Raw genomic sequence first — 17,954 nt, 5'->3', positions numbered from 1 at the left:
GACAGGCTGAGAAAGCCATGCCCCTGGGTCCGGGCTCTCCCCTTGGCCAGAGCAGTGGGGGCTGGGCCCAGCCAACCCCTTCCTGCTGGGGCCGTCGCAGCAGGGACCCAGTCCCCAGGGATCAAGGAGACAGTGTTTCAGAGAGCGCCCTTTGAGCCAGTATGGGCGAGCAGCCCCCGGAGCCTCCAGCACCCTCTCCCAAACAGCAGGGCCCAGCCCCGCCCTCAAAAGGCCGGCCACAGGCTGTCAGCCTCCCTCTGGCGCTGGAGAGACAAGGGCATGATCTGCCAGAGGGGGAGGGATCCCATGGGGCTCGTCCAAGGAGCTACAGGACAGCAGGGGGTGCTCTTCCCCACCGTGGTCACACCCAGGCCAGCTCCAGCCGTGTGTTCAGAGCAAAGCGTTCGGTCGTTCACGGGGTTCCCAGCCACACCGGAACCTGCCACTCCAGCCAGCCAAGTAGGACCAAGCGCCGGAGGCCGTCCCTGGCACCCGCCCGGAGTCAAAGAGACGGTGCTGCCTCATGCGACTGCCCCACAGCACCCCCCCAAACACGCTCAGACCTGTGCATCGCGGCTCCTAGTTATGGCCAGCCAGCAGCAGCTAGCCATCTTCAGCCCCAGCCGGAGCCGGCCTGCTGCCCAGTGGCCCGGTGCATTGCAGGGCAAAGCCATGGTGCACTCTTGGCCCTGGGGCTGGATGGGGGGGACTGGTGGCAGCTCCCTCCTGCACTGCTCCTCGCAGGGACAGGAGGGGGATGCTGCCCGTCGGGAGCGCTGGTGGGGCAGAGCAGGGCCATGCCAGAGTCACTACGGTTAATACACTGCTAAACAGGCTGGGCAAGGGACAGGGATTGCAGCCCCTCACTACATGCAGAGCCTGGGCTGGCTTGTCTTGCTAGAGGAGGAAGGATGAGCAGAGACCCAGACACCAGCTCTGCCCCCCACCCGCCCCGGTCTCTCCCACCTGAGGCCTCGTATGGCACAGCCGAGGAAGCCTACAGCAGTGTCCATTCCCTGCGTGGCTGTGGTTGGGGGTCCTCCGAAGGCTCCGCGACCATTTGCGGGCCATTGGCAGCGCTCAGCCAGTCCCCGCAGCAGGCCAGGCCGAGCTGGGGCCTGGTGGTTTCTCTCCCTTGCTGTCCCTGGGCCACGTGGAATAGCTGTGGTTTCCAGCCCTCGGCACAGGAATGTCTCCTGACGTACATTCCCTGCAAAGCAGCACAGTGCTCCAGCTACAGCCACGTGTGCCATGCCCGAGAGCATCCAGCGAGCAGGCTGGGACCGCTTGGGGCTGACATGGGAGGGGGCAACCAGTTCCAGCCCCACAGCCCCCCCAGTCACGAACCCCACAGCCAGGGCTCCTCTGGAGTTGCAGGGAAGGGGCAGCAGAGCAGAGAGGACAGAGTCCCTGCTGCTCCCTCACAGTGCAGAGTGGCCAGCCGACAACACCTTCACCGAATGGGCAAACCAAGTAAGGAGCCTGGCTCTGCCAGCGCTGCCAGGCCAAACCCAGCCACCCCGCCACAGCCCAGCCTGCCCCACTGCAAGCCCAACACCGCCAGCCTGCCACTCGCATTGCCCGCGTGCAGGCGCTGTTCCCACGGGGACACATCCCCCCTGCCTTCACCGCTCCCTTTCCGGGCCTCGTGTCCTAACCGTGCACGGCCAGGAGTACATGGGGCCCAGGACTGGGACAGCAGGGGCGGAACGCAGCACGCTACTTTAGGAGACCGCGACAGACACATGCCAGGGCTGGAGAAGGCACCAAGCCCTGCCTGTCCCTGTGCACGGCGAGCAGTGCCCAGCAGGGAGGAGCAGGGGCCAGGTGTGGGCTCTGGCAGGTTTGTGTGGAGGATCCTCTACCTCAGCCACTGCCCCAGAGACCCCTTGGCTGAGGAGTCATAGTGCTGCCGGAGGGGGCCCCAGCTGCCCCCCACCCTCGCTGCTCTGGCAGGGCGGTGACAGAGCTCCCACAGGTCCCCTCTGTGCTGTAACATGAGCAGACTGCGCTGAACTTCACTGCAAACAACCGCAAAGTTCCCCGCCACTTCCCCCAGGAACTTTGAAGTCCACATATGGAAGGGGTTTAGCAGGCTCTGAATAAGGCCTTTATTAAAGTCAGGTTAGCCTCCCGATTCAAACCGTGACCCTGCCCTCCAGAGAGCACCGCGCATTCCTGCCTCCTCCCCGGCTCCTTGCCTGCCCCAGCCGGTCCCCTCTCCACAGCATGGCCGAAGGGGGCACCTCCAAGGACAGGCCGGATGGCATAGGGACACAGAGCACGGGGCTGGCCACCAGGGAAGAGCTACCACCAATACAGCTACGGAGGAGGGCCCGGGATGCATGGCCGCACCCCCATCCACAGGCACAAATGCAGGATCAGTGGGGCCTGAGAACCCCCCTGGTCCGGCAGGGATTCCCTCCCCCATGGAGGTCACACGTTTCCATGGCCATGTACCTGCTGCCACCTGGGAAGAGAACTGGCTGCCTTTGGCTCCCCAAGCCCCCGCCTCTCCAGAAGCCCAGCCAAGAGAGGGGCAGGGAGGGACGGGATAGACCATGTCATGCAAGGCACCCTGCCCCCTCACACCAAAGTCTGTCTGGACCCCCATGCACCCCAGGCTTCGGAGTGCCCACCCCCCCCTCCTAGCACTGCTCTGCAGTGGGGACCCTCCAGACAGCGCGAGCCCTGGGCCTCTCCAAGAACCAGAGTGCTGTTTGGACACAGCTCTGCCCGTGGGCCCTAGAGCGAGCCGGCAGGGGGAGGGCAAGCCAAGGCTGTGCTCACTGCCCCCAGCAGCCCTTCGCCAGGGCACTCCGGGACGCCCATGCGGCACGGCTCAGGAGGGGAACAGGGGGCTGGCCGGCTTCTCTTCCCCCAGGCCCTCGGAGCAGAACTGCTATTACTTGAGTGCCTCTTGCCCGTAATGCCTTAGCCAGACTCCACGCCTGGTGCGCCAGCAGGGGGAGGGGTGCGATGGCGGATCTGTAACTAAATATTTGTGAGGTCTGAAAACATGACAAGTGTTTTACAAACAAAATGTTTGACAGTCTGCTTCCTCCTCAGCCTCAGGGCCAGCCTGCAGGCTGGGCCATGCACTGCCGGGGGCCCCTTGGGGCTGCAATCAGGGCTGGGGATGGGGGGCGGGAGAGAAACAGGCTCACAGACACTGAGAACACCGTTGGGCTCCCCATTTCGGCCAGCTCAGCTGGAGCACTCGGCCAGTTTGAGTGTTTCCCCCCCAGCATGGTCCCTTCTGGAGGGTAGATGGGGCCGGGAATGCTGGAGCCGGCAGCTGCTACACTAGGCCCGGTCACGTGCTGCGGGACAAACAGACCCCCTGAGCCCAGGGCTCTGCCACCTCCCCCATTCACCCGGCATGCGCAAGAGGGACTCCAAGCCAGCAGCTTGCGTCTCTTCTCACAACCCCGTCGCTGCCCATGTGCCAGAGGAGGGGAAACACCGACTGGGGAGTGGTGGTCCCAGGGGAGCCATTCGCTGCAGCTCACTGATCCAAGGCTGCACAGTGGGGCTCTCCCCTGACGGCTCTCTGGTGGCCTAGAGTAGGCGTAGGGCTCCGGCGGCTCTCAGCAGGGCAGGGCCCCTGCAACACTAGAGCCACGGCTGCTGTTAGCCTTCCCTGCCCAGGGGAGAAACGGGGGTCGGGCAATGCAAGGGACGACACCCCTGCCAGGCCAATGCTGTGCAGACCCCGGAGACTCCAGGGCTGTCGATCTGGCTCCTTGTGCCAGCCACAGAGCCACCCGCTGCTTCCAGTACCCGGCCCAGCCAAGGAGCCGCCCGCCGGTTCCAGTACCAGGCCCCAGCCTGGCACAGCGGGAGGAGACTGGAGCGTTAGGAAATGGAGACAGTATGATCACTCCTGTCTCTCCCTCTGCAGCCTGGTGAATGGGAGTGTCCAGCCCCCAAGGCCAGAGGCCCGTCTGTGCGCAATGTCCTGCCACTCAAAAACGCCCCCCCAGCTGACTGTTCAGTTCTGCTGTCAAACAGCAGAGGCTTCGGGTCCTGCTGGGATTTTCTTTTTTCAAATCCATCTCCTCCGTATTTCCCTCCCCGCAGAACCTCCCGCTGCCCCGCACTCCTCGAGAGCCTCCCAGACACAAGGCAGCTTCGTCAGCTAACTGCAGCATGAGCTTGGAGCGGACGTCCCAACACACACACGGCCAGCGTCCCCCACCACACGAGGGGAAATGCACAGCTGTAGCAAAAAGAGCCTCCCCCTGCAACGAGCCAGCCACCCCAGGGTGCCTACATGGCAGGACCGAGCCGGGAACGCCCCAACAGCTCAGCAACGAGGTGGCCCAGGTGCTCCAAGCAGCCGCTGGGTGAGGTGTGGTTTGGGGCAGGCAGAGATCTGCAGGTCGCAGGGACGCCTAGCCAGCCGCGCCACCTCGGGAATGCGGCGAGCGCCCTGGCAGGAACGACGCAAACGCCCAGCACAGCCCTTCCCACATGCCAGCGCCCAGCCGGCCCTGCTCCAAGCGACGCCGTAGACAAGCTGTTCAGTGGCTGAACCCCCGTCCTTGCTGATGTACAATGGTCTGCGGGACGAGAAACTAGCCTCACCCCACGGAGCTGCAAGGCCCTGCCCCACACCCTGCAGGCTTCCCTCTCCTGGAGATGGTGCTCCCAGGGAGCCACCCTTCCACGCGCCTGTCAGAGGCCCTGGCTCCAGCACACGAGAACGCAATGCAGGCCCAGGAACGCCGGGGGACGCAGGCAGCCGTGCCGGGCCCCTCTTACGCCCGATGGGGCGGAGGGCATCAGCTGGACTTGCCGTATCGCTGCTACTCCCAGGAACAGGCCTTCCCAGGGAGCAAGGAAAGCAGTGGGTGTCTGAGCACCCAGCTGCTCCCAGCTCGAGCCAGGCCACCCTGGCAAGGGGATCCTCCCGCAGAACGACTCAGTCACTCCCTCCCTGCACCGCTGCCTTGGGTCGCACACCCCTGAGGTCATCCAGAGTGTCGGCTGCTGGCCAAGCTGGGGTGAGCGAGCTGCAACCCAGCCAAGCAGCCAGGCGCTTCTGGCTCAGGCTGCTGGGACCAGTCCTAGGCCCGGCTGTTCTCAACACCCCGGCTACTTTGACCATAAGTCTCTAGGCAGGGACTGTCCCGTTTGCAGACCGCCCAGCATCGCGGGTACCCGGCCCACCAGCGGGGGGGACACGGACGACTAGGTGCTATGATAACACAAATCATCCTAGCACTAGGCAAGTCCCAGAAGAAAGCGGTGCCTGATGGCCCCTGGATGCCCGATGGCCCCTGGATGCCCGTTAGAAGCTGGCACTTGTAGATGTGTTTTGGGCCCAGAGACAAGGTGGGGGATGAAACATCCGACCAGAAGTCAGCCCAATAAAAGCTTAGGGCCCAGAGTCAGCTGCAGGACCTACGAGCAAGCAGCAAGAGGTTACAGACATTTTGCACATCCAAGACAAAGGGGTGAGAGTCAGTTTCTCCTTCATTGCCTTGCCAGGGTCAGAAATGCTCGGACTTGTTCACGGCTTTGAAGTTCACCTCAGAACTACAGACAGCTTCTCCCCGTCCCTCGATTCTCACATCTCTGGCCAGCAGACCCTAGGGCAGGTGTTCCAACCTAGCCACTCAAAGCATGCGTCTCCCTGAGCAGTCCAGGGCCGGGCAGCTTCCCTGACAAAGCTCCTCGCTTCTGCGGCTTAATCCTCTTCCAGGGAGAGGCCAGGCCATGGACCCCGGCTACCCAGAAATTAGGTTAATGCTCCTGTCCAGCTGCGTCACAGCCGGGGAGCCAGCGAACGCATGCTGAGCGGATGAAAGCACTGTTACTAAGCAGACTTCGACCCCTGCAAGCCTGATGTTTTGCCATGGTTAGTGCTAGCAGCCCAATCCCCCCAGTATGCAACAGGCACCGCCAGCTGTGTGCCTAGGAGTGAGGCTGAAGGGACGCCGAGACGGCATGCAACGTGGAGCAGACACTGTCAGAGGGAGACACCCGTACACGAGCGGCACCCTCCAGGGACGTCAAGACAAATGCTGGAGCAATGGCTGCCCTCCACGGAAGGGGAGAGAATGGAGAGGGCAGTGGAGCTGGCATCACTCAAGCTTTGCCCCATCACCTGCACGGTGCCCCTGGGATGGCCTGCCCAGGTCTCTGCCGCCAGCTGCGGCTGTCAGGGTCACTAGCACCAACTCTCACCCAAAGGCTCCGAACTGGCTGCCCGTTTGCCCTCCATGTCCCCTCCTGTGCCAGGGGAGCACCGGCAGGGAGCGTAGCCAACCCAACCAAAACGCCCACAGCACCTCGTAAAGTATCTGCAACCCTGATGCCAGCTGCCCTGCAGCCCCAGAGAGGACAGGTCATTAGCCCTGGCTTCGCAGAGGGAGCCTTAACCTTATGGTGCCACAACTACCCAAAGGGGCCCCTCATTCTGGGTGCCAGTCCCCAGGGTTTGGGCACCACGGCATCGCCAGCTCATCTGGACAATTTTGGCTGAAGTGACTGATCCCAGGTTGCAGAGGGAGCCTGTGGCAAGACTCAATAGAACGAGGAGCGCTGCCCAGAGACAGTCTCCAGGGAGCTGCACGGCCAGGACCGGATACGGCAGGGCAGTGGGGAAAAGCAGCGCCTGGTCTTTTGGAGTCCACGGTGATCCGCTCACATCCTGAACCACGAGACTCATGTGCTAAACTACTCTCTCTCCAGTCCCCCCAGCTGGCCTCCTGCAGCAAGGAGTGCCACAGGTGCGGGACAGCGTCCTCTCCCGCCACTCCGCCTCATCAGATTAGTTGCATGAGACCCACTGCAAAGCCACAGCCCCTGGCGCACTGTGATTCAGAACCAGTCCAACCCAGCCCCGCACCCTCTGCAGGGTGGGCAGCAGCAGCCTTAAGGTGCAGTCCCTGCACAGAGCTGGCTGCCCCGTGTGCGGTATCTGGCTGGCTCTGAGCCCACAAATTCCCTGGACAGGAGGAACAGCCTCTCTCAGACCCAGCGTGTCTACTTAAGGCAGCAGAAGACAGACCATCACCCTCTTGGCTGGGGAGTTCCCTGCACCGGCCAGGCTAGAGCGGGTGCACCCTGGAGCGGACGCCCTGCAGAGGGACCGAACCAGCTCACTGAGCACCATGGACATGCAGGGCATGGGGTGAGTCCCAGGGGGCCCCTGCACTTGGCAGGGCTAGAGCGGCTGGCACCCGCAGGTGACCCCTGGGCATGCCCAGCCCCCTGCTGCACAGGGAAGGGGGAAGAGAAGACAGCACCTTCTGCCGGAGCAGCTTGCTGCGCACTCGGCCCCACAGCTTGGCTCCCGTGTTGGAGGGGCGCTTGCTCCTGGGCTCCTCCAGCCTCTCCAGGCAGCAGTGGTCCAAGTGCTCGCACACTGAGCTCAGCTTACAGTCCGGCTGCACTAAGACCTCCGTCATCTTGGGCTCCCCGCTCCCCTGCGGCGTGGGACAGAAATCCTCCTCCCCGGCACCTCCTAGAGCCCAGCCCCTGCCAGCCGGCTCAGCGGTGCCCAGGAGAGCCCATCCCGCGCAGAGCCCCAGCCAGCAGCCCAGCGCAGAGCAGCACAATAGACAGGCACAGCTCCGGCTCGCTGCGAGGATAGGGCTCCCGCTGGCTCCCTAAGAGCAGCCCTCCCCCTCCGAGGAAGTGACTCGAAGGCAGGCTCCCCCCACTCCCTTTAACTCCTTCCCTGCCGCTCCTGCCAGGAGCCTGGCATAGCCGCTGGCACAGCCCGGCTACCCCGTTAACTCCTTCCCTGCTGATCCCCCGGAGCCAGCGACCCGCACAGCACAGCGGCCTCGGTTCCTCCCGTCCTCCCTTGGCGTTTACAGAGGGGATCTGCCCCAGGCCCCAGGCAGCAAAGGGACTGAACCCCAGGCTCCAACCACTAGACATGCTGCCCATTGTGTCACCGTCTCTCTCGGGCAGAACGCACAGGGCTTTCGCTTCACACCTGGCCGGACGCATGCTGGCTAGCACACCCGAGACAGGCACAATTAACCCTTTACATCCTGTGCACCAAGGCAGTGCTGTAATTCAGGAGCAGGGCATGGGTGCTCCTGTGACCCCCTCTAACATCTCACCCTATGCCGCAGCCAGGTGGGGAGCGGTGGGCAGCACTGCCCTCCAGCCCCAGAGAGTGGGCACTCTGGTCTCCTTGCACCAATCAGGAGCTGCCCTTCTCCCGCCTGGCTTTGCTTCGAACATTCTCCACCAGAGAAGCGGATGCCATTATGCGAGGGGCTCCTCCATCCCTTGGCTCGTCGTCACCCAGGTCTGCCCGGCTGCAGCACAGACGCAACGGCAGGCCGTGCACAGGCCCCAAGAGCTCTCTGAACCCCCCCACACCCCCAAACTGGGAAGGGGCACAGACACGGACCCTCCGTGCTGGCAGCCCTTGCTCTGGATTTCCCACGCAGTCAGTCGGCCGAGCCGAGATGTCACATCCCAGATTGCGGGGGGGCCCCCGGGGACCGGCAGCAAATACCAGCGCCTTTCACATGACATACAGGAAACGGAGTCATTAGCAAAGTGTCACAAGCCAGAGTGACCCCCCTCCAACAGGAGCTGCCCCCAGCCTCAGCGCACGCTGCTGGGAATCTGGGCAGCAGCCGGAAAGTAGCCCCCGAGTAAGGATGTGCGTCCTAGTGTGGTAATGCCGAAGCGGGATGGGGACGCCACCATGCCAGGCACTGTCCAGCCATGGCAAGATGGTCCCTGCCCCAGAGAGCCGAGTAGCCATTTCAGCGCCCGGGGAGTGGCATTTTTCCCAGTGCCAGCCAGGAGGTGCTTCGATCAGCACACAGCAGTCTGCCGCTTCCATAGGGCTAGTGCGACGCCAGGCAACACCAGGTTAGCCCCAGAGCGGAGGAGCATGGGGGGCAGGTACAAAACCCAGCATCCCCAGCAATGCCTTCCAGACCTGCCCCACGTGGCTGGGCTGCTCCCTAAGCAGAGGGAAGGGAAGCTCCAAAGAGGCTGGCCCTGCCCTTGGTGAATGAACAGCCCAGGCTCCGAGTGGGTTCAGCTGCTGGGGTCTCTTCTTGCCTGACTCGGGTCTTGGCTAGGTGGCTTTTAAGCCACCCCAGTGAGGGATGCGATGGCCCCAGCACAGCTACAGGGGAGGCTGAGCGCCACCCCAGACAGTGGCTCTGCCAGCAGCATCGGAGAGACGGCCGGGTGGGGAGTGTCGCTTCTCTCCCTCCCCCCAGCCCGGGGCTTGTGTGGCTTGGAAGCCTCGGAGCGCTTTGTCTGCTCCTCCCCAGGGCTGATTCAAGACAGCAGCTTGGCTGGAAGCTGGCCAGAGCCCAGGGTACAAGAGCCCACGTGCTCGAGGCCAGCAGCTTCCGCCACGCCTCCGCAGGGAGAAAGACAGATGCAGCCAGCCAAGCTGCCTCTCCCGCCCAGCCCAGACACGTGTGCATCCAATGCATGGAGCCCAGGGCTGGCCTCAGCTGCTGGGGAACTTGGGGAGCCCCTCCCCATTAACTCAGCTGAGGGCTTAGCAGTGAGTGCCCCCCGGCTCCAGGGACTGTCCTGGTGACTGGTTACTGACCGTGCGAGTCCCACGCACGGCCTGTGTAATGGGGCAGGGCGAACTCTGTCTGGGGCACCCCCAGACGCAGTGCCTTCACCAGGGCCTGGGCACACCCTGCACCCAGCTGGCTGGCAGGGCTCCCAAACAGCAAGGGCCCCCTTTTGCTCAAGCTCTGTCGGGAAGCGGTGAAGCACATCACTCGCTGGCCGGAGCCCCCGAAGAGCCAACAGATGTTCCTTCCTCCCTCCCTCCAGCACACCAGGAGCACGGGCCAGGCCAGCTGAGCTCATTCTGGGCCACAGCCACAGGCCCCCTCATGTCCGCCAGAGCCTGGGTGCCTCCCCCCGTTAACAGCCCCCTGCGCAGGGGGCAGCGTTCCCTAGAGGAGAGCACGGGGCAGCTAGAAACTGAGCCGCGATGGCAAGTGGCTACTGAGTAACACTGCCTGCCCTGCTGCCCGCGGGGGCAGGCGAACACGTCCACACAGCCACGTGCCTGGCACACCTGCCCCACAGAGCCCGAGACTCGGGAGCAAGGAGACCACCCGCTAGTTTCCGCCTCGAAGGTGATGCAGGAGCCAAGCGCACAGCTGGGGACCCACATGCAGGGCTGGCTGACCCCCACCCTGCCTACGGTGGAAGGCCCCGAGGAACTGCTCTATGGCCCCGACTCTGACCTCCCTGGGCTTGGCCCAGCTGCCCGCATGGGGTCAGTCAGGGGTGGGGCATGGAGCTGGGGCCAGAAGCAGAGGGCCTGTTCCCAGGGTTCTTCCCCCGCAGGGGGAGCGTGGGGCACCCTATGCCTCATGGAGCCAGGCCGGAGCTCCCGGGCAGGGTCCGGGTGCCCTGCACCCACTACCCGGGGACCATGGCAGGGCAGGAGCAGAGTCCTGGCCCCAGGGTGATGCAAAGGGAAGTGGCTTCACGCCCGCCGCACAAGGCACTTGTGACCAAGGGAACCTCCCCCCGCCCCAGCTCAGCCTGGGGGGCTCCACGGCTGGGGAGGCTTCCCCCTCCCCAAGCTCACGCAGCAGAGGGGAGGGAGCGACTCTGGCTCAGGCAGTTGCCTCCAGCTGCCCCATCGCTGGGGAAGGGGAACGCCAGCCAGGGATGTGCTGTACCCCCAGCAACGCCCTCTGCATGGCCCCTTGCCCATCCCAGCTGCCCGGCCGGAGATGGTCAGTCTGCACTGTGTAGTCACTTGCACGGCCCGTCCGCTCAACCTTGCAGTGCTGGACACCTGCCTGCCGACCCTCACCAGAGCTGCCCACGTCCCCACAGCTTGGCACAACTCCACCCGCCCCCCAGAGCCAGAATACAGGGGGGGGGGCTGCATTGGGCAGGGAGTGCAGAGCTTGGAGTTTGTCCAGAACCCACCCACAACATGCAATGCACCTGCTCCAGCTGCCAGCCTCTGCTCGATATTGGGGTGGGGAGGGGGGGAGGAGAAAACTGGCACAGAAAGGGGCTACAGGGCAGGAGTGAGGGGCACTGGCAGAGTTGGGGGTGGGGAGCCCAGGGCTGGGCTACCAGGTTGGGACTGAGGGGCACCAGCAGAGCTGCATGGGGGCAAGAAGCATTTTCAAACTCAAAATATTCCTAAAACTAGGGAGTTCCCTCCCCCACAGTCTGGCCATCTCCAGGGAGGTGGTCTGGGCTGGTGCAAGAACCCGTGATGCTCCTAACCCCATGGGGGGCTGTCACAGTGCACCCCGAATCCTGGGCTGGCAGACACTGAACACGGAGTGAGCAGGCCAGGGCTGTGGGGGAGTCATCGCTTTGGACGGGAGAGAACTCCGCTTGCCTGGCTTGAGACTGCCCAGAAACAGCAGCGGGCAGGGAAGTGCCCCCTCCGAGGGTCCTGTGCTCAAACCCTTCTTCTCTTATGAAAGAGGTGCCCCCGGCTGGCTGGACGCATCTCCCCGAGCTGGCCTGGCCCGCCAGCCCCGCATGGCCCCGCTAAGCCCCAGGCCCATCCATGGAGGACGCTGAAGAAAGCTCTGCAGAGAGGAACTGCTGAGTGCCAGCGTGTCTTTGCCAGGCTCACCAGCTCTTACAGGGCCTGGGAGCTAACAGACTGGTAGGAACCGCTCAGGAAGGGATAGAGAATGTCAGAATGCCATCCTCGGAATCCACGGGATGCCCACACCTTGAATCCCATGTGCAGCCCTGGTCGCCCCAGCTCAGCCAACTGGGGCACAGAACTGGCAAAACCACAGAGGAAAGCAGCAGAAGCGTTCTGGGGTAGGGAACAAGGGCCACCTGAGGCAAGTGTAACAAGATGGGGACCGTCCAGCTTGGCAAGAGAGGTTAGGACGGGTATGCTAAAGCCAACACAGAGCTGTGAGCACAGCTCACACAGGGCTAGAAAAACCACAACTGGTGTGGAGAAAGGGTGATTTCCCCTTTCACGTACCAGGCGGCAGGCTTAACACAAACTAAGGACGTGCCTCTCCACACTACGCACTCACCTGTGCAACTCCTTGCCGAGGGATGCTGTGAAGGCCAAACACACAGCCGGGTTCATGGAGGATGGTCCATCAATGGCCATTAGCCAGGCTGGGCAGGGACACAACTCTACACTCTGGGTGTCCCTTGCTTCTGGCTGTCAGAACCTGGGGCTGGATCCCTAGATAGTTGCCCTATTCTGTTCATTCCCTCTGATGCACCTGGCCCCAGCCGCTGTTGGAAGATGGGACACTGGGCTAGCTGGACCCTTGCTCTGACCCAGTCTGGCCCTTCGATACACGTGGGGGAGGGGCTTACCAACCTGCCCTCCCCCTTGATTTTTACAGGGCAGGAGGTGGTTTGTCTCGGCCAGAAGGAATCAATTCCTGATGGATTTTGCCTGCAGGGCCTGGCGCATCCCCAGGGACAGGAGGCCCAAATGCTACATTTGCATATTGAACGATTTCCCGGCCTGATTTATGAACCCAACTGCACAAGCAGGGGCAGCAGGAGGGGGAGGGCCCAGTCCCCAGAGCAGACATCTGCTTCCCATTGCAGACTTCCCGTCTCAGAGTTTGCTCCGCAGAGGCCAGGTCGGCTAAACTATAAACACCTGGGGAGGCGGTGGCCGAGAACCAGGCCTTGAGGAGCTCGACGCAACCTCTGCTGGGTCACACCCAGCATGGAGCCCCCGGCCTGGCATAGATACAAGGCCTGCGCGGTGACCGGGTCCAGCCGGGAAAAGAGCGGGAAGCTGGGAGCAGGGGAGGGGAAGTTCAGGACTGGAGTGAGCAAGGTGCACTGGGAAAGGAGAACACAAATCCCAGGCTGGGGTGTCAGAGAGAGATACCACAGGCCAGAGAAGCTGCCTGCGGGGGGTGGCTCAAAGCCCCAAGGGGGAAGAGGCAGCCCTTGGCCTTCTGCCACAGCTGACCGCCTGCCAGCCATACCAGAGCTGGGTCCCGGGCTCTTTGGCCAGTTGTCTCCCAGGCTGGGCGGCAGTCAGCCCAGCCACCCAGAGCCACTCCCCACACGCCCAGCCTGCTCCCTCACTGGCACCAGCCGCCCCCTTCCATGCCAATCTCAGGGCACGAACTGCCATCTGACTGATGCATGAGCCATGGTCCCAGGGGACATGGCGAGGACGAACCGCTCTCCCACCCCTGCATTCTCACAGGGCCCCGCCCATCGCCTCCAGAGAGCGGCACTAAGCAGTGCCACCCGGCTGGCCTGGCCACCAGGTGCTGGGGGAGCCAGGCAGCTTTCTGAGCCCACACGGCTCTGCTCCGGGCTCCTCCTCGGCTCTCTTCCTACGCCCAAGGGTCTCTTTTGCCCAGGAGGTCCCTCCATAAGCCTGGCACACAGCAAGGTTATTCACAGCAGCCAGTGAGAGTGGGGCATGCCGTACGCGAAGACTGCCCGTCTCCCCATCATTCCTGGGCAGCAAGCCAAGCTCACCCCACACCGGATCTTCCAAAGGCACGTGAGCATGGCCCAGCCCAGGGACTCCTGCTATATGTGAGCTGCCTGGTACTAGGGCCGCAGGCTGGGCTCTCGGAGGAAGCTGGGATGGTGGCGCCAGCAGGCAGCATTCCAGGCTGGGAAGCTCTGCACTCAGGTCAGCAGAGGCTATTGCTGGGCCTCCATTAATAGCCATTACGGGAGCCACAGGGAGCCTGTGGGAAGGAAGCCTTCCCTCTTCAGGGTCTCCAGAGAGCCAGTCAGCCCCAGGGTCAGGGCCTCCAGCTGCCTGGCAAACCTGAGAGCTACCCAGAGCGCTCCTGCAGCACATGGGCTGCCAGGGGCCTTGGGGGCACATTCGAAGGCACTGGGCAGCTCCCCAGAGCTGAGTGTCCCTCCCTGGACCTGCCTCTCCCCTGCTCAGCAGGCTCCCAGTGTCAGTCATTCCCCTCCAGCTGGCTCAGGGGGATAAGGCTCCAGCAGAATCAGGTTACAGCCTGGCTCTGGGGTGGATCTATCCCCAGGGGAGAGCGGGGCCCAGACAGCCACCTCATACCCCACCCCCAAACCTTCTGACACTCCCTGAATGCTTGGGGGGCAGGAGGGGGATGCCCCAGAGGCTCAGCCGCACCAGGCTGGAGCCAAGTGGCCAAACCTCACACAGCAGGTTCAGTTTAACTGCAGCCAGGATGAAGCTGGCCAGGCAGATGGAGGGGGACACAGTGGGGGTGCAGATTGGCTTCAGGGGCCTCCTCTCAACTCTCTGGGCCCAGGGGCCTCTTGCCCATGTCTGCTCCCCGCAACTTCTGCCCCCAAGGTTCACACAGTGCAGTGCTCTTCCTCCAGAGGAGGCCAGGCTCCTGCACCTGGCCCCGCACTGGCTCCCATGTCCCTGACTGGGCTCACGTGAATCATGGATGTTGACACAAGGCTATTGCATGGCCCTGCTGTTCTCCAGACACCAGGACCCCCGGTCCTTCCTACTGACCACCCCCTGCATATTCCCAGGGTGACGCCAACAGCCCCTCACCTGCTGCTAATCCAGTTCAAAGCTGGAGAATCACATGGCACAGTGGAGCAGGGCTTTGAACTCGGTCCCTCGCCCCATCCTGCACTCCATCTGAGCTGGCTTTTGGCTCCACTCCCCCCCATTCCCGGCAGCACTGCTCCCTCCCCCAGCTCCCCAGGGGCTGGCCAGCACAGCTACTTTCCCATGGAGCAGGCAGAGTGGGGCTAATCACACAGGCCCTTTGGAGCAGCAGTCCCAGAGCACAGGGATAGGCAGCAGGGATGAGCTGGCAGGCTGGCCAGGCCACCCCCAGGCACCATGTAGTCTGCGCCATGGGGGGAGGGGGTGGAGGCGGGGGGGGGGGGGGGGAAGCCAACCCCCAGGCTTTCAAATTAACCAGGTCCCAAGCAGCTGGCTCAGGGCAGCCAGCCCCAGCTCACTGCTCCTCTGGCAGGTTTCAGGCTATGACCACACCCCCACTGCAAACATCAGGCTTAGCAGAGCTGCCAGGAGACCCAACTCCCCTTTGCCCCTGCACGGCTGAGCCAAGGCCCTGCCCCTCCCCTTGCCAGCCCTAGGAAAGCGCCGGGGAACCCCAATTGCTGCAGTGATCCACAGGCTGGGAAGAGCAGGGCCAGGGGAAGCTACTGTGCTGGACTCGTGTCTTGGGTTCTGCCCGGGAACTGGAAGCCGGCCTCCTGCCACTAGCCCAGTGGCACCCTCCCAGGGCAGCTGGCTGGCTCCCGATGAGCCGAGCGTACCCGCTGCAGCTCCGCACCACACAGAGAGGAGCTGCTTGTGCCATGCGCCACCCACCCCTGCCACGGTCACGAGGCCGATTTACTGCAGCAGGTTTGTAGGGTCCCTGCTGCCTCTGTGCGACAGGCCTGTCTGAGCAAACCTGCCCGCGCCAGGGGCTGGACACAGGGCCACTCGGCCCCTCCCCTGGCTTGGCGAGGGCCTGGAACCGGGGGTTGGGGGCTGGAAGTTACCTCCCCTCCCTGCCAGCTCCTGGGCTCCAGAGCAATTGTGCAGGCGGCTCGAACACTCAGCCCCACCTGTGGGGGGAGCACAGAGGCCTGGTGGAGCCTGATAGCTGGGTACAGATCCACTAGCACCCCGTTGCTGCTGACCCGCAACAGGACTCTACAAACGCCTGCAGGGCCTGTGAGCCGCTGATCCCTCCGGGGGCTGGCCCGGGGGCACCACCCCACCTGGGGAAGCAGTGTCGGACCATCCAGCGGCTCGGCACGAGCCCCACAAGCCCCTAACCCTGCCCAGCACAAAGTCCTTAACACAAAACCCATGAGCCCCACAAGCAGAGCCTTTACCCTGCAAGGGGAGTGCCATCCGCCAGCAACTTCATGGGTGCTATTGCTTCGACATGGGCTGTGCCCAGATAACTGGAGGGATGAACCTAGGGGCAGCTTTCCACGCTGGCCCTACAGTCCCAGCCCTGACCTAGGACCCAGCCCCCTTGCCACCTCCCAGCTCCTACAAGAGCAGAGGGGTGCTGTGGCATAGCCTGAAGGAAACCAGGGCGCAGCTCCAGCCAGCCAGTGGGGTCACCGATCCCACAGCCAAGTTCCCTTCACTGAACGCACCTCTGGCCCCTCGCCCGGGGGCCCAGTACTCATCACCACACAGGGAGACAGTCTCCATGGTAACCGGGACCCTGCCTACATCAGGGCTGAAGCCAGCACCCTCAGCTGCACCCCAGAACACCTGGGGGCACACTGGCCACTCCCCCTTTCCTGCACCTCCTGACACCCCTCCTGTGCTGAGCCAGGGGCACATCCTCGGGGATGCAGCAAAGCCCCCATCCTCCCTACCCAACCAAGAGACAGTTGCCCCGGCAACCCCGGTTGCTATAACAGCAGCGCTAGTGACTGAAGGCAGCAGCAGGAGCCAGGAAGGGCTGAGCTCTGCACGGATCGCACAGGGGGTACCCTGGGTGGGACCACGACTGTGTGGGCTCAGCCCTGGCCCCACGCCCAGACAGTGAGAGTCTTCCCCTCCCGCCAGTGCGGGCCTGGCCGATAGCTGGGCCTTAGCATCACCACAGGACCCTGCAACACCAGGGAGTAGGGCGGTGCCGCAGCGGGCAGACTGGGGAGGGTGCTCCTGAAGACCACCAGCCGGTCGCCCCACCGCTCTCAGCTGACATCCCCATTTGGCAGGGGGAGACTGACGCACAGAGGGGACAGGGCAGGGGACAGAGTCTGGAGCCCCAGCTTCTGCCCTGCCCCCAGCCAGCAAACACTCTCTGAACGCCATGGGGAGCGTCCCCTCTCATGTGGGGAGCTGCCAGCCCCCCCATTCCTCTGCATTGGCGGGCGGCACAGCCAGCTCCCACCGGGAGCATCGTTACAGCCGGGCCAGACAGGAAGGAAACAATTAGAGCCCGGGGAACCGCCCAGCACCCTAACCCAGCTTCCACACCAGCCGGGCCTCCCCTACTCCCGGCCCCTTCCGCCCCCAGAGCCGAGCACGCTTGCCAGCCAAGATCCAGCCGGGGCTGAGACGGCTTTGGAGCCAGCCCACCCGTTAGTCCACAGATAGCCCTGACCTGGCCAGATCTCCGCCCCTCAGTCTCAGGCATCGTGAGAGCCCCTGCTCGCCAGGGAGAGGGCGCCCAGCACACCTTCCATCTCAGCCTGACCCCAGGCATCCACCGGCCGGGCAGCCAGCGAGCGCCGATGGCCTCGGAGCCAGAATCCAACAGAACCGCGGTGCGCCAGACAGAGAAACAAACCCACCCACCGGATGTTCCCCGTCTGGTGGGAAGGGAAGGGAGCGGCTCTGCCAGCGACACAGCGCCCGCGGGGGAGTCCTAGCAGCACCAAGCAGATCGCAGCATGGCCTCTCCGTTTGACCATTCCCAGACGGGCAAGGGGAGGCCAGGCTCGTGCTGCTGCTGCTGCAGCCCTGAGAGCTGCTCTGGCACAGGCAGGCCAGCCCCAGGCCAGGGGGACACAGACTTTCCAGCCGCCCCGAGGCCCCCCTGCAGCCTTACCTGGACCTGCCCCTTGCCCATGATCTTATCCACAATCTCGTTGTTGTCCTTGTTGAGCTTGGTCTTGTCGTAGCACTTCTCGTAGCACAGGACGCGCAGCGACTGCGAACCTTCCAGCTCGATCTCGAACTCCTGGGGAGCGAGAGGGACAGCGCCTGAGCCAAGGAGCAGCCCTGAGACGTGCCCAGCAGGGGCCAGAGACAGCAGGGCTGGGCAATGGTGCCTGGGCCCATGTGTCTGACCGCACGGCGCTTTGGCCTCATGCGGCAGCGGCCGGGCTCTGGGGGGGCCGCGGCAGAGCTGGGGAGCCCAGAGCTGGCATAGCAGGAAGGGGAAGAACGGCCTGGGGGAGGAGAAGGAAGCCTGGGACTTGACTAGCAGGGGCATAGCTACGAGTCAGGATTGAGGGGCACCAGCGGAGCGGGGGGGTGCAGCCTAGGGCTGGAAGGGGAGTTGGGGGTGCTGTCCTTTCCCTGGCTC

General features: G+C 63.7%; 1 protein-coding gene across 6 annotated transcripts in view; it reads right to left on the bottom strand.

Annotated features, from left to right (window-relative positions):
- Nucleotides 1–17,954, bottom strand: part of ABR (ABR activator of RhoGEF and GTPase) — a 103,474-nt gene that overhangs the window by 11,206 nt on the left and 74,314 nt on the right. For 5 of the 6 annotated variants that reach the window (XM_073315149.1, XM_073315150.1, XM_073315152.1 and 2 more), the window contains one exon: nucleotides 17,475–17,606. In XM_073315149.1, the coding sequence (XP_073171250.1) occupies nucleotides 17,475–17,606 (132 nt within the window). Of the gene's footprint in view, nucleotides 1–7,259; nucleotides 7,605–17,474; nucleotides 17,607–17,954 lie in introns of those variants that run through there. The other variant, XM_073315154.1, reaches the window with a different exon arrangement.

The sequence above is a fragment of the Lepidochelys kempii genome, chromosome 17 (genome assembly GCF_965140265.1).
Source record: "Lepidochelys kempii isolate rLepKem1 chromosome 17, rLepKem1.hap2, whole genome shotgun sequence".
Classification (NCBI taxonomy): domain Eukaryota; kingdom Metazoa; phylum Chordata; order Testudines; family Cheloniidae; genus Lepidochelys; species Lepidochelys kempii.
The sequence above is the reverse complement of the archived record's forward strand: the minus strand, read 5'-3'. Positions and strand labels throughout refer to the sequence as shown.